Consider the following 24116-nt stretch of genomic DNA (forward strand, 5'->3'; position numbering starts at 1 on the left):
AGTCTCTCTGTCCTGGCTTTGATGCACCTGTTCTGACCTCGCCTTCTGGATGAAAGTGGGGTGAACAGGCCGTGGCTCAGGTGGTTGATGTCCTTGATGATCTTTTTGGCCTTCCTGTGACACCAGGTGCTGTACGTGTCCTGGAGGGCAGGCAGTGTGCCCCTGGTGATGCAGACCAATAATAATAATGGCACAAACCAACCTCTGCTGGGATGTGTTCTGGAGAGTGCAATTCTATAGATATACATTTTGTAGAACAGACATCACACTCTATCATGAAGAATAATGAATACTGTCAGCTCAATTCAACACAATGTCATTTCTGTCGTGCCATAACGAGTGTCTGAGTAAAATAACTATTAAAAAGTGTCATGCTATTTCATAATGTATTCCACTGGTCTCAAGATGAGTCCACTCCACAGAAGGGGAAAGTCCACCATAACAAAAACCACATCTAGGTAGCTGGGCGTGTCTTTTTTGTCCATAGTTAAGACACTAGCTGTTCATCTACATGTCTATTTGCGCCACTTTTTTTGGTCATGTGAGAATAAATTGTTGTGTCCGAGACAAAGTTGGTTGGTTATGAGTCACATCGACCATTACATCCAGGAGGGGGGTGTCAAGATGTATATAGTGGACCTGTGCTTGTCCTCTGTGTACTCGTAACACACTCCTCACCCCTAGTCCCACGCCATGTTGGTTCATCCTGTTGACGTGTCTCTGTCTCTGAAGAACAGATGGCTTTACACGCAAATCCTATTAGCAACTTTCTGCTGATGATGAACCATTCAGTTCAAGGCTCCTCACTCTCTTAATTAACCTCCATTGTGTTGAATTGCCTCATTTTGTCTTTCTTTTTACTAAGAACGTTTTCGGTAAAGAGGAGTTTGTAGTTTATTAGAGCCGAAGTCACTGGCCACACCATGTCTGCAGAGAAGGTAACGTTATAGAAATTGTGTTTTGAAGAGCTTTTGTTGTTGAAAGGATGTGAGAGAGGGAATAATGGTGATGAACTTAGAGCATTTCTTTATGTAGCATTTTGATTCAGATATACTGTCATGGTGTTTAGATGAATACAGATGAATGACTTAAAGTTATTTCCTCTAGATCGTTAGACAATTCACTGGATAGAAGACCAGTTGCAGTTGTACAGTTGTAGTTGATTTCCCCCAGCCTGGCCTGTTGTCCATAGTAGTGCTGGTTATGTAGAATTAGCCACTGAGTTGTGTGGAGGTTCTGGGATAAATGTGCTGTAGTGTGGGAAAGACTTGGGAGGGGGTTCTATGTTGTCTGTCATTCATGAAACAACCAATCATGTCTCTCCTCCTATTTTATGGACATACTACCCAGATTTATTTCAGAAAGACTGTTGTTAATGGACTGTGGTTGTCATTGGCTATCACGTCATGGTGAAAAACCCACAGGTGGTAAGATGAGAGTGGATCATTTGCCTCTTCCTTCTCTGCCCCACTGTCAGATGCCTCATGTCCATTACAACTGAGGGGGAAGTATTTACCTATCTGAAGGATACAAAAATATTAAAACTATTGTTTCCTTAAACATATTGATGCAATGATTTTGAATTCGGTCATCGGTTTCCCCCCTCACAATTGCCTGACGGCTTTGCCTGTATGCTGGGCCTGTAGGCTGCCATTACTCAAGTGACAGCTTGTCTAAGGTGAGGACAGAAATAGAGCCACATCTTAATCGGATTACCGTGGACATCCATCGCTGCACCCCGTCAGTCAGTGTTCAAATGACCAGCAGGATCACAGTGGCTGACATCCTTATCCTCGGTGTCTTGGGATGCTGGGTTGTGGTGTGTTGTGTTGAAAGGGATTTCTGGGAGGTTGGTTGACATAATACCAGATCAAGGCTCATATAGTGGACAACTGTCTGGTTACTGTGGGACATGGGACTAATTGGGAGAGACGCTGTATGTGCTTGTGTTTGAATAGAGTTGGGTTGTCCTGTGCACTTCCAACTGCACACGAGTGTTTTTAAGGATGCAAGTAAAACATCTGCCCAATTTCAGTTACATTTGCATTGATTTAAAAGACCAGAGCCATTACTTTCTATACTTGTTTTCCGGAGCAGCCTTGTGCAGTTGATATGTAAATCTCTAAAACACTATTACTACAACTAATATACAACTACATAACCTCTGTAACACTGTATGTGACGCAACATGCTCACGTGACTGAGGCAGCTGACTGGGATTTTCTCAGTCCTGACCAGTTTGTTAGGTCACTGTGTCATTAGGACAGGTTACATAAAATAGATTAACTAGAATATTCTAATGATTATTATCTGTTCCAAATGAAGATATTAATGGATTGATTACTATTTCCTTTTCGAAAGCAAATCAGTTATAGGAAAATGTCTTGAAACTCTGTACTAAGAAAATATGCATTTTTGGATAATCAAGTGTACTGTATTTATAGTAGTGTGATTTGAAATGTACAGTGTTTGACTTGTTTCTTTCTCCATACCTTTCTGCTTGCACATTCCACTGTCTTTTGAATGGTAAGTCACTAAAATCCTCATGCTCCTAAGCACACATTTCCAGTGGTGGGAAAAGTACATGCATATGCAATAAGTAAAAACACATTATCTAACTGGGGACAGCTAGCTAACATAATGTCAGAAAGCATGATGCGCTTGCCAGTTAACTTTCATCATATTTCTGAGTTAGTCAGATATTAGTTTAGAAAGACTTGAAATTGGCATGGGACTAACTAGCTAGCAAGCCACCAGATAGATGTTTATTAAAGGTAGATAGCTTGTTGGTTAATTTTACAAAAGAAATCGACCAATATACAGTACCAGTCAAAAGTTTGGACACACCTACCCATTCCAGTTAAAAAAAAAAAGTTGACTATTTTCTACAAAACTATGAAATAACACACATGAAATCATGTAGTAACCAAAATATATATGTATATTTTAGTTTCTTCAAAGTAGCCACCCTTTGCCTTGATGACAGCTTTGCACACTCTTGACATTCTCTCAACCAGCTTCACCTGGAATGCTTTTCCAACAGTTTTGAAGTAGTTCCCACACATGCTGAGCACTTGTTGATTGCTTTTCCTTCACTCTGCGGTCCAACTCATCCCAAACCATCTCAATTGGGTTGAAGTCGGGTGACTGTGGAGGCCAGGTCTTCTGATGCAGCACTCCATCACTCTCCTTCTTGGTCAAATAGCCCCTACATAGCCTGGAGGTGTGTTGGGTGATTATCCTGTTGAAAAACAAATAATAGTCCCACTAAGAGCAAACCAGATGGGATGGCGTATTGCTGCAGAATGCTGTGGTAGCCATGCTGGTTAAGTGTGCCTTGAATTCGAAATAAATCACGGACACCATTTTATTTTTTATTTTAAAGATAGCCAGGGGCACACTCCAACAGTCAGACATAATTTACAAACAAAGCATGTGTGTTTAGTGAGTCTGACAGATCAGAGGTAGTAGGGATGACCAGGGATGCCCTCTTGAATTGGACCATTTTCCTGTCCTGCTCAGCATTCAAAATGTACCAATAACTTTTGGATGTCAGGGAAAATGTATGGAGTAAAAAGTAGATTATTTTCTTGAGGAATGTAGTGAAGTAAAATTACAGATAAAGTACAGATACCCCCAAAACTACTTAAGCAGTACTTTAAAGTATTTTTTACATAAGTACTTTACACCAGTGCACATTGACATACATGCATGCTTCATGCAAAAGGTAGAGTTACAGAGTTTAATGGTTGTGATGGGATGATTAAAAATATTGTAGTTATTCCACAATACTAACCTAATTGACAGAGTGATAAGAAGGAAGCCTGTACAGAATACAAATATTCCAAAACATGCATCCTGTTTGTAACAAGGCACTAATGTAATACTGCAAAAAATGTGACAAAGCATTTCACTTTTTGTCCTGAATACAATACGTTATGTTGGAAGCAAATCCAATACAGCACATTACTGAGTACCACTCTCCATATTTTCAAGCATAGTGGTAGCTGCATCATGTTATGGGTATGCTTGTAATCGTGAAGGACTGGGGAGTTTTTCAGAATAAAAAAGAACCCGGAATGGAGCTAAGCACAGGCAAAATCCTAGAGGAAAACCTGTTCAGTCTGCTTTCCACTAGACACTGGGAGATGAATTCACCGTTTAGTTGGACAATAATCTAAAACACATGGCCAAATCTATACTGGAGTTGCTTACCAAGAAGGCGGGGAATGTTCCTGAGTGGCCGAGTTACAGATTTGACTTAAATCAACTTGAAAATCTATGGCAAGACCTGAAAATGGTTGTTTAGCAGTGATCAATAACCAATTTGACAGAGCTTGAAGAATTTTGATAATTATCATGTGCAAATGTTGGAAAATCAAGGGACTAACCCAGAAAGACTCAAATCTGTAATCGCTGCCAAATGTTCTTCTACAAAGTATTGACTCATGGGTGTGAATATTTATGTAAATGAGATATTACTGTTTTTCCTTTTCAATAAATGTGCTTCATTTTCTAAAAACATGTTTTCACTATTTCATTATGGGGTATTGTGTATAGATGGTTGTGAAAAAACGTATATTTAATCAATTTTGAATTCAGTCTGTAACACAACAAAATGTGGAATAAGTCAAGGGGTAAGTCAACACTTTCTGAAGTGATCTGTGTCATCTGTCTCTGGTGTCTGACCCTCTCTCCTCTCCTCATCTCATACCTGACTCTTCTTCCTATAGATAATGCTTTCTAGAAGCCAAAGAAGAAGAAGGCAGAGACAGCGAGCTCAGCCACCAATGGTGCCGACGCAAAGCCCAAAAAGACCAAGAGCAAGAAGAGCGATGACCTGTCTGGAGAGGAGAGTCCTGCAGTTCAAAGTACGGACAGTTCCGATGAGATATCTTCCAAAGAGATATATGGAAATTATTGTGTGAAAGATCACCATTTTGCCAGCAAACAGACTGTCTGAGAACCCAGGCGAAGTCAACTTGCTGCCAAAATGTTGATTCTTAAAAATATATTTTTTATCTGAGATAGAGTGAGCGGCTTAAAAATGTAATGAATAAATTTATCAAAACATTACATTTCTTTGGAGGTCATCCCTCAATCTTCTTAACGATGTTGTTTCTCTTCATTACGTTTGTCAAATAGATGGAAAAAAGGTAAAGAAAAAGAAAGCAGATGAAGAAAAAACTATAACAGAAAAGGTGAAAGAGAAGGGGAAAGGGATAGAAAAAGAGAAAGAGGAGCCAAAGAAGAAAACAAAAAGTGTGCCAAAGAAAAAGAAAGGTGAGCAGTCAGAAACATAACTGGTATTATGCTCAAGGTGAACTGCATGTTATAGCATCAAAACTTCTGTAAAACCCAATAAAATGTACTCTTCTTTTCTACCCAAGGTTCAGATACAGAAGATGACGACGACGATGATGAGGAAGAGACTCCACAAAAGAAGACAAAGAAAAAGACCACAAAGGAAGGTTCTGAAAAAGATGGCAAAGAGAAGAAATCCAACGCTAAAGGTGGGCAGATGTATAGGAAAGCAATTTTCTTAAAGGAGTTTGTAGACAACAAGAATAAGACCTGTTTTAAGAGGATTAGGTAGGAGATTGAATTGTAATGTTGAGTGAAAGGAAACACTAGTCCTGCACACGAGGCGGAAGGCCACAGCCTTATGCTGTCATCACCTAACAAGCTGTTGCAGATTACACAACAAGACAGTGTGCAAAACATATAAACGAAATAGCATCACTGATAGAAGTATTTTCGTCTCACGTCTTTTTTCAGATGACAAAGAGTCTGACAAAAAATCTAAGAAAGACACCAAGAAAAAGGAACCAGCTTCTCTCTTCTCTGTAAATGGAGATAAGGATAAGTCAGACTCCAAGAGCAAGAAGAAAGGTACAGTAAGCCTTAACACTACAGCTTTAAGTACTCATTTTAAACTGCTGCAACTTTAGGGATAATGATTGACTTTGTGGTTGAGAATCAATAACCCATCGTCATGTAAGATTTGTGTCTAAACATCTCCAACATCGGAAGTCTCACACCCCTTCTGCAAGAGCACATACTGCAGTGTCACAGTACCATTGGTAAAGCACTGTAGGTACACTGTGATACGATCATAACCTGAAGTGTATTCTCTTAAACCAGCAGCCGAATCAGATAGTGAAGACAGCGAACCAGAAACCAAGTCCAGCAAGTCAAAATCAAAGAAGAAGGAGAACGCCAACCCAGCATCCATGTTCTCAGCAGGGGGGGACAAGGACAAAGACAAGGACAAAGACAAGGACAAGAAGAAGAAGAAGAAAGGCAAGTGTTTTCTGTTATAATTAAATCAGCTCCGGTGTTTGACCATATTCTTGCTGGTCAGTAAAATAAAGTTGTCTGATATTTCCCTAACGTTCTATTTCCTACCAGCCAAAGCATCAGACAGTGATGATTCTGACTCCGAGGCAGAAAAAGGAAAAAAGAAAAAGGGAAAAGGGAAGAAGAAAAAGGTTTGTGTCAGTTTAGTTAGCTAGGTCATAGTCTGTTTAGTTAGCTAGGTCATAGTCTGTTTAGTTAGCTAGGTCATAGTCTGTTTAGTTAGCTAGGTCATACTCTGTTTAGTTAGCTAGGTCATAGTCTGTTTAGTTAGCTAGGTCATAGTCTGTTTAGTTAGCTAGGTCATAGTCTGTTTAGTTAGCTAGGTCATAGTCTGTTTAGTTAGCTAGGTCATAGTCTGTTTAGTTAGCTAGGTCATAGTCTGTTTAGTTAGCTAGGTCATAGTCTGTTTAGTTAGCTAGGTCATAGTCTGTTTAGTTAGCTAGGTCATAGTCTGTTTAGTTAGCTAGGTCATAGTATGTTTAGTTAGCTGGGTCATAGACTGTTTAGTTAGCTAGGTCATAGTCTGTTTAGTTAGCTAGGTCATAGTCTGTTTAGTTAGCTAGGTCATAGACTGTTTAGTTAGCTAGGTCATAGTCTGTTTAGTTAGCTAGGTCATAGTCTGTTTAGTTAGCTAGGTCATAGTCTATTTAGTTAGCTAGGTCATAGACTGTTTAGTTAGCTAGGTCATAGTCTATTTAGTTAGCTAGGTCATAGTCTGTTTAGTTAGCTAGGTCACAGTCTGTTTAGTTAGCTAGGTCACAGTCTTGCCACAGTGATGGCGGGTGGGGTATACAATTCTGCAATCCTTTGATAAAGTATTACGTATAAATTAACCTAAAAGGTCCCCAAACGAACATTGGTTAAAGATGCTGATAAGCTTATAACCATATTTTTCCTGTCCCACATCCAGGAGGAGAGGCCTCCGTCCCCGGACATTGAGTTTGACAGCCTGGAGGAGTTTGTTCTGCAGCCAGCCCAGCAGGGGGTGACTGTCAAATGCAAGGTGACCCGGGACCAGAGGGGCTTGGACAAAGGCCTATACCCCACATACTATCTCCACCTGGACAATGAAAAGAAGGTGAGGCACTCTCAGAGGACAGGTTTAGGGGGTTTACTGTCACACACAGCTTTAGAGATTTGAGATTCATTTTGAAACCAATCCGAGATGGAGCCAACGAGCATAAAACCACGTTGTGGACTTGTGATACAGTATGATATGCATTTGAGGAATCATTGTCCAGGGGATTAATTCTGTGTTTTTACAGGTCTTTCTACTGGCTGGGAGAAAACGAAAGAAAAGCACAACCTCCAATTACCTCATCTCCATAGACCCCACAGACTTGTCTCGGGGTGGAGAAAATTTCATTGGAAAGTTGAGGTATGCTGTAACCTACATTTATAGATCAAACTGTAACATTTCCATAAAACATATTTTATTGCAACTGTAATCAGGCATTTCATAAACTTGTATAATTCATGGAGTGATTCTTTAAACTTGTGTAATTCACGGAGTGATTCTTTACACACCATAGGTCCAACTACTTGGGCACGAAGTTCACAGTGTTTGATAATGCACTGCACCCAGACAGAGCTCTACCAGACATGTCCAACGCTCGCCAAGAATTAGCAGCCATTATTTACGTAAGGCTTTGAAATGTACATTAATGAACCATTTATAAAGGTTTTTCCAAAGGGTTCATAATTATTTTATAAACTGCTAATTATTATGGTATAGTAAATGGGGTTATAAAGGGTTTGTAAAGGGGCTATAAGTATACTGAACAAAAATATAAATGCAATATGCAACAATTTCAAAGATTTTACTGAGTTACAGTTCATATTAGGAAATCAGTCGATTGAATTCAATTCATGAGGCCCTAATCTATGGATTTCACATGACTGGGAATATAGATACGCATCTGTTGGTCACAGATACCTTAAAAAAAGGTAGGGGCCTGGATCAGAAAACCAGTGTGACCCCCATTTGCCTCATGCAGCGTGACACATCTCCTTCACATAGAGTTGATCAGGCTGTTTATTGTGGCCTGTGGAATGTTGTCCCACTCCTCTTTAATGGCTGTGAGAAGTTGCTGGATATTGGCGTGAACTGAAACACGCCGTTGTACACATTGATCCAGAGCATCCCAAAAATGCTCAGTTGGTGACATGTCTGGTGAGTATGCAGGCCATGGAAGACATGGGACATTTTCAGCTTCCAGGAATTGTGTACAGATCCTTGCGAAGTGGACCGTGCATTATCATGCTGAAACATCAGCTGATGGCGGCAGATGAATGGCACAACAATGGGCCTCTGGATTTCGTCACGGTATCTCTGTGCCATCGATAAAATGCAATTGTGTTTGTTGTCTGTAGCTTATGCCTGCCCATACCATAACCCCACCGACCACCATGGGGCACACTGTTCACAACGTTGATGTCAGCAAACCATTCGCCCACACAACGCCGTACACGTGGTCGGCGGTTGGACATACTCCCAAATTTTCTAAAACGATGTTGGAGGCAGCTTATGGTAGAGGAATTAACATTAAATTATCTGGCAACACCTCTGGTGAATATTCCATGAGCCAGCATGCCAATTGCACGCTCCCTCAAAACTGTGTTGTGTGACAAACCTGCACATTTTAGAGTGACCATATATTGTCCCCATCACAAGGTGCACCTGTGAAATGATCATGCTGTTTAATCAGCTTCTTGGAATGGCACACCTGTCAGGTGGATGGATTATCTTGGTAAATGAAAAATTCTCACTAACAGGGATGTAAACAAATTTGTTCACAAAATCTGAGAGAAATAAGCTTTTTGTGTGTATGAAAAATTTCTGGTATCTTTTATTTCAGCTCATGAAACATGGGACCAACACTTTACATGTTGCATTTATATTTTTGTTCAATGTAGTTCATAGACTGTTAATTATTAGATTGTTATTACAAAATCTTAGTTTAAATTGATCTATGATGGAATCCAACTTCCCTAAAAATGTTATTCCTAATTCCGCTTCTTATCTCTCTGACCTTTGGGTATAGGAAACAAATGTCTTGGGAATGAAGGGTCCCAGAAGGTTGACCGTCATCATCCCAGGGATGGGCAAGGACAGTGAACGAGTACCCATCCGACCTCGCAGTGTAAGCAAACCGTTGTTGTACAGATGTCATTCTGTCAGAGTTATGGATGAGGACGGAACAGCGGTGCTGTTCATCATGATTTCCTCTTTGTAGGACGTTACATGCTGTGTAAGCTACATACAGTATGGTACAGTATATCTGATGATTTTATCACATTATTCCTCATTATCCATATTGTTATTGTGGCCAGCTGGGTCATTCTACCAATTTGGTGCCTTTAGAGATGTGTAACTTGGTAAAACAATTACTTGATGTCACCTTATTTTAAGAGTCTGTCATAAAGACCACATGTACAACTTCATAAAATACATATTTTCCTATTTCAAGATGTTAAATAAAAATGTGACTATAGTAAGTGCTTAGTAATAAGTGCTAAATAAAGTAAAAGGGTTGACCGAAACACGGTTGACCGTAACAGTGTTGACCGTAACCTGGTTGTCTGTATCAGGGTTGACCGTAACAGGGTTGATTATATCATCTTAAATCATCCTTAAATCCCCTTGTGCCATGCAGAATGAAAGCTTTTTGTGTACAAAAGGAAGTGGTAATTGAATGTAAGCTTCACAATTCTGATTTATTTTTACATTCTAGCCTGTCTATCTATGGGTAACAGTGTTGACGTGTTATGCTCGACCCACTCAGTTTTCCACCAGAAAATGCCCAAAAACAGTACAACCAGCTCACCTGCTTTTACTCTATGATTTCACTATTAGATGTTAAATGTTTCTTTAAAAATGTTTTTTTTCAAAAGGAAGTTTCACCATATTAAAATGGGAGCTCAGTTCACGTAACAGGGTTGACCTTAAAATGAGGGACAGACGTAAATAAATCACTAATCACATGAAATAAATAATCTTCAGAAATGACTGTGTCAAAGCAACAAAATAACTCGGGCTTTAATTTTTTTTTTGTGGTCTATATTAAAGGACATTTAATTGAATATAATAGGCTTTTAAAATTCTATATTTGTGCAAAATTTCTACTTAAAATATAAATGGGAGGCAAAAGGCACTAATTTCATGGAACGACCTAGCTAATGTTGCTGCGTATCTTCCACCCCCATTTCTTCAGGACAACGATGGTTTACTGATGAAGTTCCAGAATAGAAAGTTGGACAATATAATCGAACTCCACAACAAGACTCCCACGTGGAATGAGGAGACGGCGTCCCATGTGCTGAACTTCAACGGCAGGGTCACACAAGCCTCCATCAAGAACTTTCAAATCGTCCACAGCAAGGATTGTGAGAAAAGACTCAAACCACAAATTCTCATCCGCAATCATTACATTATTTACATATTGTTTATTTCTAGTACATATCATAAATAATACAGGTGAACAAAAGTCTAAGAATAAAACAAGTTGAATAAGGTTGAATAAAGTCACAAAACTCCCAAATACAGTATATTTTCTGGGAGTTTTTAGCTAAAATGTAATTTGCCATTTTCTTGTTAAGAATAAATGTTTTTTTTGTGTGTTTAAAATATTTTATTTATTTTCTTATTCTAGTGGACTATATTGTGATGCAGTTTGGACGAGTAGCAGACGATGCCTTCACTCTGGACTATAGCTACCCCATGTGTGCAGTGCAGGCCTTTGCCATCGCTCTATCAAGCTTCGATGGCAAAATAACCTGTGAATAAGAGGGAACCATTTAGGCTCTGGTGCCTCCTCAAGCTGCTGCAACTCGTTATTGGCATACAGATGCCAACTACCAGAAAGAAGAATCTCCTTCACCATTTCTCAACATCAGTGCAAGGTACATAGAAGGACGGAAGTCCTAGATGAGATGGGGGTCCAAGTGCATTTCATATCACATGGACTGCCTCGGGATTGTTTTGTATGTTTGTGTCTCATTGCAATGATAATCATGAGCTTTTCTGGGAACCAGATTATTTTTACCAATTGGAGATCCTTGAGTGCAGTGACGGACGAGAGGGGATGCTGATGCACCATGCGAGTCTGAGCACTGGAGCTTTGGTGCTTTGGAATTGGCATTACACCATTTCAGTGTAGGGGGATGTGGACCAATTGGGGGATGAAAGTGACATCGGAAGAGTGAAAGCCTATTTTCCACCTACGTCAATGCTTTTATAGCATAGTACATGTCCAATATTCATTCATTCTGTTGCGTTTAATTTGGAATACAAATCCAGTAATGTGTCGGTAAAAAATGTATCTATTGGTAAAAAAATGTATATATTGGTAAAACAAAACTGTGTCTACGTGGACTTATAGAAAATGAATTTCAAAATATGTCAAAGTATATTTATTTAGGCCTACTTGTTCTTATTATTTTTAGGGTTATGTATGTTTCCATGCATTATTTGTGGTATTTCCAGATTATGAAATTGACTTAATTTGACAAATTAGAGGTTTCATTGTGAACAGTTATGAGGCAAAGGTATAAGGTACTATGCTTGTACCCACAGTCACAAGTGTTTCTCTAATCATCTCATTTGCTGTTCTCATTCCACTCAAGTGACAATTTTGTTGTTGTTCTGATACCTGCCTTTTTAAGTTATATGTTCTCTCTTAGGCTAGATTCTGTCTTTGTATGTATCATGTGGACAAGAGCCTTATATTGACAGATATTGACAAATATAAGGCACTGATGTGGACCATTGTTGTTTTGATAAGGATAGTTAATATATGTTCCAAAGGTAAACAATGCATTTCAGTCTCTTGTGAACTTCTCTTGATAGAAAGTCAAAGTGCAGGCTTGAAGATAACATGCTCAATAATGAATTAATCTACAAATAAAGTATGACATGTTTAAAATGAATTCTTACAGGATAAATGTATTTTGCATACAGGAAACACTCAACATTATGCTGTATAGTTTATTGTGCATTTGACACAGTATTATATTAGTGTTAACTTGATAGATAATTGGCAACTCAATGCTCCCTGGGAACCTACATTGATTCGACCTCTTGCTTTTGAATGTCACTTCTTTATGACACAATGTCAGCAGTTATGATGAGAACATTGGTTTCAAAATAATCAGTTGTTTGTTTTCTAGTTTTCTGAGACAGTCGTACTGTTCTGCAGAAGTTGTTGCCATACAAAATGTGGGGTGAGAGAAGAAACTTGAATTTAGGAGGAAAAACCTGTTTGGGCTGACAGCTGAGGATCCTGAGAGCAAGTGGAAGGTGTGCTCTCTGCCCGAACCTGCTCCGGCAGTTGTCCAAACTCGCAGAGGCAATGAAGCTAATCACATACAAGGTTTTTTGGACAGATGCAGTGCAATTATGTGTACACTTCCTCAGAGTTGACTTCACATAAAGTTGTCTTCTTGAAGTGTCCATGTTTAGTTAACAGAGCGAGTTATGACTGACGCTGTTATTTTACCCACACGTTTTCTTTGTCGTCTTTATTTCTCTAGAGGAACGCAACTTTTTTAAAACATATTTTTAGCAGCAACCAATCCTATTAGCCCCGTAGGCCTACTTCCAATACCAACAATCGAAATAATTATTTTTACCAACAGAGGGAGCTATTCTATTGTCAGATGTGAATAGGGCTACATGTTCAAATGAAAGCTTCTAAAACATTTAATGAATTCGAACCTGAAAGGGTTACATCATGGAGTTTGACACTCTTGACATGCATAATGACATTTTCGACCTATATTCGACCTTACTTCAGTGGAATGTGTAAATTCCTCGGCAGGAAACATACAGTAATATAATAATAATAATAATAAGGATAGAGTTTAATGTTTGTGTAGACTAAAAGTTAACAATGATATTATTTTATGTTGTTGTGTTATTATTAATATTGTTGTTGTAATTATTATTACTTTATTAATTGTGGCCTACAGGTCTCATATAACACAATTCATTTTGTATGCATTATCTATTCCACCGGCTTTGTAGCAAAGTCGTCTAATAATAGACATAGAAAGTTTCACACTGAGCAAAACAAGTCATGTGATATTTACTGATACTATAAACATGTTACTGCATAGCTCATGTTGTAATTTTATGTGGCACGGCCAGAGAACAAAAGGCAACTTCAAAGAATAATTATATATTGATAGAGATTTCTCTGGAATATCCTGCAGTAAAAGTCATGGGGGCGGAGATTTGAGTGGAGACACTGCCCCCAAGTATTTTGATTGACGCTACCCAATGGCTCCTCCTTGGAAGTTTTTTTCTTCGTTTTCCAGTGTAGTGCGTTCATTGATTTCATACCAAAGTCATACTTAACATTCCACTTACACTGTCAAACAAGGAGAAATATTACTGAAAACTATAAGGCGCCAAAAAAATATATAGTATAAAAATAAGTAAGTTATCTTCGCTTTTGTCAGGAGGGGTGACTTCTAAAAAAAAAGGTGAGTAAGCATGAATTTGTTCCCTTTGTTTAAGAGCTTTCGGGTGAAGTTTTCATGCTCTCATGGTGAAGTTTTTAGATCATTGTCATTTTTTGCATTTTTCCATGGAACTCCTTGCCTTTGGGAGGGAGGAAAATGACGGATTGATCGGCTATATAAATTGTGTGTGACTTTTTTTGTGTGCAGGACATCTTTGCTAAGATGTAACTTTATTGACTCTACTCATTGACAATCATAAGACGTTAGTAGGCTATTGCTTTCTTTGTCATAACTATGGGACAACAAGCATGTTTCCTTTCTTTTTCATACAGCTGCTTGGATCCTGATCACTTTCCTCCTAACTTGTTCTCCAGAAGAATCAAGTCTTTACATACCCGAGGATTGACAGACAGAAAAAGGCAAATTGGAGGAATACATAACTCGATATTTTACGCGCTGTTTTACTGCACCCCATAGGTAAGTGAATCACCCAATTTGGTAACATTGTGTCGAAGAGAAGAGGCCATATACGAGCCCCCCAACCAATGCATATTGCTAGCTGCTGTTGCATCTTTAGAAGTTGACATTTCAGTAATCAAAAACATATTGTGTCAATTAACCAAAAACATATACGCGCTACAAGGCCTAGGTCAAGAATACACATTTATTTCATCGTATTCTTCATCTTATTACAGTAATTTATTATGTTATGTTTTCAATACAGGTTTACATTTTTTTTTTCTTCAGAAAATGGAAACACTGACAAAACGAATCTCAGTTTCACGCAACACTTATATACTGCTGGTCTTGCTACATTTTGACATGGTTATTTATGCATGTTAATAATATCTGTAAATATACAACAGAGACTAAATATAGCAATCATATCATAACGTATCATAACTTTAGGACACACACCAGAACACCCTCTACACACACTGTTGTCTACAAACTTTCAGATTTACTTAGGACACATTGAAAGTATTTCCTATTCTTGTGCAAAACACATTAAATGTCTGGTTTTATTTTTATTTAGTATTCATTTGTATTTGGATGTGCCTTAATGAATGATGTATTATTAATTTATGTGTATCCCTTACTGACTTTGATGAGAAGGATTCTAGTATGTTACATGTTGTTTCAAGACACTGCTCCACAGTCTAAACAGTCTGACAAATAGACAGTAGTATTTTTATTAATACTTGTGAAATGATATCATCCAATAGTTTAGAGTCTCAGGTAACAACCCTATTACAGCTGTGTCAATGTTCAATACATGTATGCTACATGACAATTAGATGCAGCATCATCTCACTTGTAAAAACAGTTTGGGCAGCCAAATTAGTGCAGATTTCTAATCAAAACATTTCGCGGTAGCCTACTGACGGAATTTGAAGAAAACCAGATTCTTTCCAACAGTTTCTTTCAACCATCCTTTCTGTTGTATGAGTAAATAATGTTTAAGTAAGGGGGTTGTATTTTAGAGTTGTGGATCTTTCTTGATCTCTTCCACAGGGACCAGTGATGTTTCACTGGAAATCCTTATATTAGTATTTTCAATGCATGGAAATTGTTTATAATTCTAATTCTAATTGTATGACTGTATAAATACCTCTTCAAGCATCACACGTTCATGGTGTACTATTGGTTAAGATTGGGTAGACAGACTTTTCCTTTTTCGCTTATTAGAAATACAAAAATCTGTGCGATGCTTTACTTAGGATTTATTATTGTTGTTCTTTCTTAACAATCGTGTAAACAGGTGTACACGACAATGATACAGTACAATCAGTGTCATTCAACAGGTTTGGCCCAAAAATACAATGTTGTCTTTCAGGTTTCTCGCTCCGTAATTTTAATAGCTTGTTTACATTTACGGTTGACATTATAGGCACGTTCTGTGTCTTTGTTATATCTCAGACTGTCAAACTTTCCTTTGTTACATTCAAATGGTAAATAAGCCATTCACTCTGAAACGAGAACAGACTATTACAAAATATTTGACACAACTGAAAGATGCAGCCAGTCAGTCGTCATTTGGTCAAACGATACGAAGCAATCACGGGGCGGCTGGGTAGCCTAGTGGTTAGAGCGTTGGGCTAGTAACCGAAAGGTTCCCCGAGCTGACAAGGTACAAATCTGTCGTTCAAGGCAGTTAACCCAGTTAACCCACTGTTCCTAGGCCGTCATGGAAAATAAGAATTTGTTCTTAACTGACTTGCCTAGTTAAATAAAGGTAAAATAAAAATAAATAAAAAATCACACCAAATCACAATTTAGGGCTTGTTTATAATTGACATACGAACACAGTTGACATAATGGATCCATACAAAGTTACAAACACTAGTCCCAGGTCATCTGCATCCTGTATGCCCAACTGTAAATCTTTAGCTAGCTAAGTTGCTGAAGCACTGCAGGCACTCCCAGTCACAGTTGCACGTTCTCTGACTCTCGAGGAGATAGACCAGTGTGTGCCTATACCGTCTCCAGTACAGATTGAAGTTGACATACAGTATTTGGTTGAGATTGTGATAAAAGTGTTGCCTAATAGAACTAGTACTCCAGCTACAATATAGTAAGTGTAGTGTGTGATGTCTGTTGGAGCGTTGTGGCAATATGAGTTTCAGTATTGGGAAACGGTATTTATTCTGACAGAGGGACATAGAGTCAACAGGTTGAAGGGACATTTTTGGAATTGTTAAGATATATGAATATTTAACTAGGCAAGTCAGTTAATGACAGCCTACACCGGCAAAACCCAGACGACGCTGGGCCAATTGTGCGCCGACCTATGGGACTCTCAATCACAGCCAGTTGAGATTCAGCCTGGATTCGAACCAGGGTGTCTGTAGTGACACCTCTAGCACTGAGATGCAGTGCCTTAGACCGCTGTGCCACTCTGGAGTTTATACCCTAAAACAGGGAAGTATGTTTTCTTCTGGTGAATCACACTGAACAAAAATATAAATGCAACATGTAAAGTGTTGGTCTCATGTTTCATGAGCTGAAATAAAAGATACCAGATATTTTACATACGCACAAAAAACTTATTTCTCTCAAATTTTGTGCACAAATTTGTTTATGTCTCTGTTAGAGAGCATTTCTCCTTTGCCAAGATAATCTATCCAACTGAGAGGTGTGGGATATCAAGAAGCTGATTAAACAGCATAATTACACAGGTGCACCTTGTGCCGGGGACAATAAAAAGCCACACTAAAATGTGTAGTTTTGTCACACAACACAATGCCACAGATGTCTCAAGTTTTGATGGAGCGTGCAATTGGCATGCTGACTGCAGGAATGTCTACCAGAGCTGTTGCCAAATAATTAAATGTTAATTTCTCTACCATACGCTGCCTCCCAACGTCGTTTTAGAGAATGAGGCAGTACGTTCAACCGGCCTCACAACAACAACACGTGAATGGCGTCGTGTGGATGAGTCGTTTGCTGATGTCAATGTTGTGAACAGAGTGCTCCGTGGCAATGGCGGGGTTATGGTATGGGCAGGCATAAGCTATGGACAAAGAACACAATCGATGACAATTTGAATGCACAGAGATACTGTGACGCGATCCTGAGGTCCATTGTCGTGCCATTTATCCACTGCCATCACCTCATGTTTCAGCATTATAATGCACGGCCCTATGTCGCAAGGATCTGTACACAATTCCTGGATGCTGAAAATGTCCCAGTTCTTCCATGGCCTGCATTCTCGCCAGACATGTCACCCATTGAGCATGGGGATTGGGATGCTCTGGATCGACGTGTACGACAGCGTGTTCCAGTTCTCGCCAATATCCAGCAACTTCTCACAGCCATTAAAGAGGAGTGGGACAACATTCCACAGGCCACAATAAACAGCCTGATCAACTCTATGCGAAGGAGATGTGTCGCTTTGCACGAGGCAAATGGTGGTCACACCAGATACTGACTGGTTTTCTGATCCACACCCCTACTTTTTTTTACGGTATCTGTGACTAACAGATGCATATCTGTATTTCCTTATTTAAACTGTTGGATGTTGTGTTCATACTTTTGTTCAGTATACTTCCATATATTACAGGTGATGCCTTACATGCTGACTACACCGCTCGCGTCGCGTGTCCGAGCGATACAGACATTTACACATACATGTTATTCAGTCATTGCATCCACACTGCTCGCGCACGTCAACGAGCATCTGCGTAGCCAGTCGCTAAAATAGAACTTGGTTTGATTTGTGAGGCTTGACACGCTGCGAATCACGCCTCTGCCATCTCCTCATTGGTTTTTAGGAGCATATACCCACATTGGTGATTGAAAGATGAACTGAGGTCCAGACTCCACTCCAGTTGGTAGTGGTAATGCACCTTAAAGTTGGTATCCATATAAAGTCCAAAGAAGAAGAAGAAGAAGCCTGAAGGAGGAGAGATGACGAGAAACTAACTCTGTTTACCCTTTTATCTGTGGATTAATTGTCAGAGTAGAGGACCTTGTGCATTTCAGGTGAAATAAAAACCCAATGTTTATATCCCAGGACAAATTAGTGAGCAACAGCAAGTTAGCTAGCTAATATAGTTGGCATTTCAACCTGGTTGTCCTGATCGCGTCTGGTGTTCGTGGATAAAATCAACATGTGCTGGATGGCAGACGCCAGGGCGCGAGCTGTCTGGCCCACATATTATAGTGCAGCCTGCTTTGTATCATAGTAGTGCAACCAATAGTGCAATCAAACAAAAAAACTAACAGGCATATTTTACCCTACACTCTTAGAAAAAAAGGTGCTATCTAGAACCTAAAAGGGTTATTCGCAGTCCCCATAGGAGAACCCTTTGAAGAACCCTTTTGAGTTCCAGTAGAACCCTTTTGGTTCCATGTACAACCCTTTCAATATAGTGTTCTATATGGAACCCAAAAGGGTTATACCTAGAACCAAAAAGGGTTACCCTATGGGGACAGCCGAATAACCCTTTTGGAACCCTTTTTTTCTAAGAGAGTAGATAGTATTTGGGATTTTTTGAGGCTTGACAGTGAAGAAATTGGAGCTACATGCACAAACAAGTAAAATACAGTTTTGTGGCCGTTATTAATAATTTATACACTTTACTGGCAAAACATGGTGAAATGAAACCAGGGGAATAAAGTATTGTCTTTACCTATTTTGGGTGGTCCGTTATAAAACAGAACCCATCAGACCATAATTTGAAGTTACATGTTGTTGATTTCAGTTTCCTGTGTTAGAATTGTTTACTGCACTGTTGGAACTAGGAACACAAGCACTTCGCTACACCCGCAATAACATCTGCTAAATATGTGTATGTGACCAATACAATTTGATTTGAAGTGTAATCCAACGTGAACACTTGGATGAAAGTTGAGATTGATCACACTTAATACCCTTTAATATCTACAAAGCTGGACCAAAATACTTTCTCTCTGAACATGTGGAAATAGAAGAAAGTAATGGAAGCATCCTTTGTGAATGAAGGTGTGATATTTTAGATGGGGATGGAGAAGAGGAGGGTAAATCTGCTGCTCTAACAGATCCTCTGTTCTCAGTGTGTTTATGCAACATGCATGTAGTGGGCTAGTGCTCTTGCTCTGCTCTCAGTCCCAATCAGCTCTTCTCAAACAAACTGCAACATGGCAACTCACTCTGAATCTAGTCCATGGGCTAACTATATATTTTTTTTTTACATCTTGCAGCTTTTAAGGCTAAAGGCCATAGCTGCCTGCTTTAAGGCTCCTGGTCAATTATTTGATTATTTGAACAATATCCTGTTAAAGTGTCTAATTTCTTTGTTGGTCTTCCTTGCTGTAGTTCCTCAGGCCATCGATTGAAGCAATAATTTCATTAACCTGTTCCATCCCAGGTTAGTGAACAAGCACTGAGCAGGGGCTTTTGTTTCAGAACAGAATGGTGGTAAGACTGTTAAGTGCAGATATTAAAAATATAGTTAGATCTCGAAGATATTATTTTTGACGAGATATCGTATCGTTTTGTCAATATCGCAATATTATTTTTGCTCGAGTCGGCTGTACCTGCATCATACTGCAGTATTATTCCTTCGTAGCTTGCTCTCCATGTTATTTTTTAAATAGGGAGCCAATTTGTCTTTAGCATTTTTATTTCCATGACTGATCAAAACTTGTTTTCTCATGCTTCCCTCTTGGCCTTCTGCAGCAGACATATTTGGAACATCGAATCGCAATAAAACCACAGTATCGAATTGCAATACATACATATCATATTGGCACATAAGTATCGTCATAATATCGTATCGTGATGTCCGTGATAATTCCCAGCCCTACTTACAACATGTCATTTTCTAATGCAAAAGCTGATAATATACAGTACCAGTCAAAAGGTTGCACACACCTACTCATTTAAGGGTTTTTCTTTATTTTTACTATTTTCTACATTGTAGAATAATAGTCAAGAGATCAAAACTATGAAATAACACATGGAATCATGTACTAACCAAAAAAGTGTTAAACAAATCAAAATATGTTTTATATTTGAGATTCTTCAAAGTAGCCACCCTTTGCCTTGATGACAGCTTTGCACACTCTTGGCATTCTCTAAACCAGCTTCACCTGGAATGCTTTTCCAACAGTCTTGAAGGAGGTCCCACTTATGCTGAGCACTTGTTGGCTGCTTTTCATTCACTCTGCGGTCCAACTCATCCCAAACCATCTCAATTGGGTTGAGGTCGGGTGATTGTAGAGGCCAGGTCATCTGATGCAGCACTCCATCACTCTCCTTCTTGGTCAAATAGCCCTTTGGGGGGTGATGATGTGGCTATTTCATATTAAATTAGAACACAGCTACTGTCCAGGCATTCACTCAGATCTTCATGCATTTTGCATTGGCATGGGTATGTTTTGTGTCACTCTCTTGGGTAATTTAACAATGTAATCAGGGAAATCCTTTTTATGTTAATGGTCATGAATAAAATGGGATATTTTCTGTACTGCAATATAAACAGAGTCTATAATATTTGTGTTTTTTAAATAAACTTGCTCAGACAGCATACCATTTGAACATTTTGTATTTTGTGTACTACTATTCATCAACTATTTTGAAATGTACCTTCCTTGAAAATACAGTAGGTAGTTGTTTGTTACAGAGATTCTGGGCTGTTTCTAGGTCTATCTTTGCTGGCTATTCACTGTAGGGCTGACCCCATTTAGTCGACTGGTCGATTGTTTGGTCAATAGGCTGTTGGTCGACCAAGATTTTTTTGTCGAGCAGTCACAAATATCTATATTTTTTTATGGCACCAGAGACACCTGTCTGATTCATGCCTGTCAGAGGGGACTAATCCATTGTGGAGGCCATGGAGATGGCCCACCAGTATCACTAGTAGTACATTTACCATTAATTACCATCATTTATCATCTACAATGTTTGATTGGTTAAGGTAATTTATGTTAATGCTTTCAATATATTACTATTACAGTCTTTTACCGTTCTCATTATCGGAGTGGACAAGTTATTTGCGGACTGCACAACCTAGGCTACACTTGTGAGGAACACGTTTTGGTTTATTTCATTCCATTTACGAGTTGTCAATTTAGTCATTGTCTTTTGTTTGTAGTGTTACTGTCAATGTTGAGTAAGGACGCGCACCTGAATTATACATAGAAGTAGGCCTAGGCTACCTGGCAAATGTAGGCCTATAAATCTGCACGTTTGTCAGTGGTGGAAAAAGTACCCAATTGTCATTCATGAGTAAAAGTAAAGAAACCTTAATAGAAAATAAAAGTAAAAGTGAATGTCACCCAGTAAAATAGATACCCCAAAAACGACTTAAGTAGTACTTTAAAGTATTTTTACTTAAGTACTTTACACCACTGCCATTTGAGGATCTGATAGTATTTCTGATTGTCTTAACTCACCACTACTGTGGAGCTTCTTTTCTTCACCCCAAACAGCAAGTAAACAAAGTCTGTTTTTACATACATTGAGAATGACAATAGTTCCTCAAGTTCCTTGCAGACAGGCCATGCATAGCCAATGTGATTTATAGTCTATTTATTTTTATCAGGATATTTTCTACTTACAGGCAGCAATGTTTTTATTTGTTAGCTTTATGTAGGCTATTTTTACATAGTTGGTAATGGCAATATAAGTTACTTTTAGAATTTTGATTAACCACATGATAAGGATTTTGAGATATAAAGACTTTATTTTAAATTAAATGAAGCTGTTCCACGAAAATTTGCATACTGTTGCAAAATCATAACTGGCACGCAGATCGGTAGAAATGGCAAGATAAATTGGCCTATTATCTACCGGCAACTTCAGGAGCGTAACAGCAGAATCTGCGAAGGCCAGCAGCAGCGGGAGGAGGAGGGTCGGGAACTGTTTTTATCTTCTTTCTGGTTAGGCTATCTTGATTTCTGGTTCCATCTTGAGTCATTTGTGTGTCTTAATTATTTAATCACTGTATGCTTAAAGCATCAGACAAGCTCAGTAGCATACATATAGTTGATTTCATTAAAACACAGGGTGTGTCGAAAGAACAGATGACTCTAGGTCGACCAAGTTTTTTTGGGGGGGACAATCCTACTTCACTGGTTTGTGTTGAAGCCACAGAAGAATGACTAATGAGCTCTGCCCATTTGTGCAGACGTTGGTTGCCTTTTAGCACCATCCCCAGAAGTGGTCTTCCAAATGGTGGCACTTACCTTTCTGTCAACAGAGGTCTGAACAAATACCACTTGTGACTGTTGCAAACACACAGAGAGAGCCTCAGAGCGAACTGGCCTTTACAACATAGTATAACATCTCACTCAGGCCTCAAGAGTGCATATTAGTTGTATCATTAAGAATATTAATTTGGGAAACTTAATTTAACCTTTTACTGCAATTGGCTAAATCAGGATCACACAGTGTGTCTTGGTAGTCTTAAACAAATCTACTTTGAAACAAAAGTATACACCTCACACACATGGTTATGGGCTTAAAAGAAGACACCTGTACCATGTCAGGTATAGAGTTGAAATGTATTCAATTCTAAGTTTGCATCCCAATATTACAACGTATATACAGTTGAAGTCGGAAGATTACATACACTTAGATTGGAGTCATTAAAACTTGTTTTTCAACCACTCCACAAATTTCTTGTTAACAAACTATAGTTTTGGCAAGTCGGTTAGGCCATCTACTTTGTGCATGACACAAGTCATTTTTCCAACAATTGTTTACAGACAGATTATTTCACTTAGAATTAATTCACTGTATCACAATTCCAGTGGGTCAGAAGTTTACATACACTAAGTTGACTGTGCCTTTAAACAGCGTGGAAAATTCCAGAAAATTATGCCATGGCTTTAGAAGCTTCTGATAGGCTAATTGACATCATTTGGGTCAATTGGAGGTGTACCTGTGGATGTATTTCAAGGACTACCTTCAAACTCAGTGCTTCTTTGCTTGATATTATGGGAAAATCAAATGCAATCAGCCAAGACCGCAGAAAAAAATTGTAGACCCCCACAAGTCTGGTTCATCCTTGGGAGCAATTTCCAAACGCCTGAAAGTACCATGTTCATCTGTACAAACAATAGTGCGCATGTATAAACACCATGGGACCACGCAGCCGTCATACCGCTCAGGAAGGAGACGCGTTCTGTCTCCTAGAGATGAACGTACTTTGGTGCGAAAAGTGCAAATCAATCCCAGAACATCAGCAAAGACTTTGTGAAGATGCTGGAACAAACCGGTACAAAAGTATCTATATCCACAGTAAAACGAGTCCTATATTGACAAATCCTGAAAGGCCGCTCATCAAGGAAGAAACCACTGCTCCAAAACCGCCATAAAAAAGCCAGACTACTGTTTGCAACTGCACATGGGGACAAAGATCATACTTATAGGAGAAATGTCCTCTGGTCTGATGAAACAAAAATAGAACTGTTTCGCCATAATGACCATTGTTATGTTTGGAGGAAAAAGGGGGAGGCTTGCAAGCCAAAGAACACCATCCCAACCGTGAAGCACGGGGGTGGCAGCATCATGTGGGGGTGCTTTGCTGCAGGAGGGACTGGTGCACTTCACAAAATAGATGGCATCATGAGGCTGGAAAATGATGTGGATGTATTGAAGCAACATCTCAAGACATCAATCAGGAAGTTAAACTTGGTCGCAAATGGGTCTTCCAAATGGACAATGACCCCAAGCATACTTTCAAAGTTGTGGCAAAATGGTTTAAGGACAAAAAAGTCAAGGTATTGGAGTGGCCATCACAAAGCCCTGACCTCAATCCTATAGAAAAATGTGTCGGCAGAACTGAAAAAGCGTGTGCATC

General features: G+C 39.0%; 2 protein-coding genes across 4 annotated transcripts in view; both read left to right on the forward strand.

The window, feature by feature from the left end:
* Positions 1-742: 742 nt before the first annotated feature.
* LOC129851430 (tubby-related protein 1-like) lies at positions 743-12288 on the forward strand. Its single transcript, XM_055917950.1, has 13 exons — positions 743-938; positions 4748-4871; positions 5146-5283; positions 5391-5513; positions 5779-5892; positions 6145-6309; positions 6412-6491; positions 7271-7438; positions 7626-7738; positions 7893-8001; positions 9405-9503; positions 10575-10746; positions 11013-12288. Exons 1-13 carry the CDS (start codon positions 924-926, stop codon positions 11144-11146), a joined length of 1554 nt encoding a protein of 517 aa, XP_055773925.1. The 5' UTR covers positions 743-923; the 3' UTR covers positions 11147-12288.
* Positions 12289-13667: 1379 nt separating this feature from the next.
* Positions 13668-24116, forward strand: part of LOC129851431 (transcriptional enhancer factor TEF-5-like) — a 69630-nt gene continuing 59181 nt past the window's right edge. For all 3 annotated transcript variants that reach the window (XM_055917951.1, XM_055917952.1, XM_055917953.1), the window contains exons 1-2: positions 13668-13845; positions 14157-14301. The gene's annotated coding sequence lies outside the window, so the exon portion shown is untranslated. The remainder of the gene's footprint in view (positions 13846-14156; positions 14302-24116) is intronic.

This window comes from Salvelinus fontinalis, chromosome 3 (genome assembly GCF_029448725.1).
Source record: "Salvelinus fontinalis isolate EN_2023a chromosome 3, ASM2944872v1, whole genome shotgun sequence".
NCBI lineage: Eukaryota > Metazoa > Chordata > Actinopteri > Salmoniformes > Salmonidae > Salvelinus > Salvelinus fontinalis.

Excerpts from the sequence above, each read along its gene's own strand:
- LOC129851430 (XM_055917950.1), top strand. Across the intron at positions 4,872-5,145 it reads GGAGAGTCCTGCAGTTCAAA|ATGGAAAAAAGGTAAAGAAA; the intron begins GTACGGACAGTT and ends TTTGTCAAATAG. Across the intron at positions 9,504-10,574 it reads TACCCATCCGACCTCGCAGT|GACAACGATGGTTTACTGAT; the intron begins GTAAGCAAACCG and ends CCATTTCTTCAG.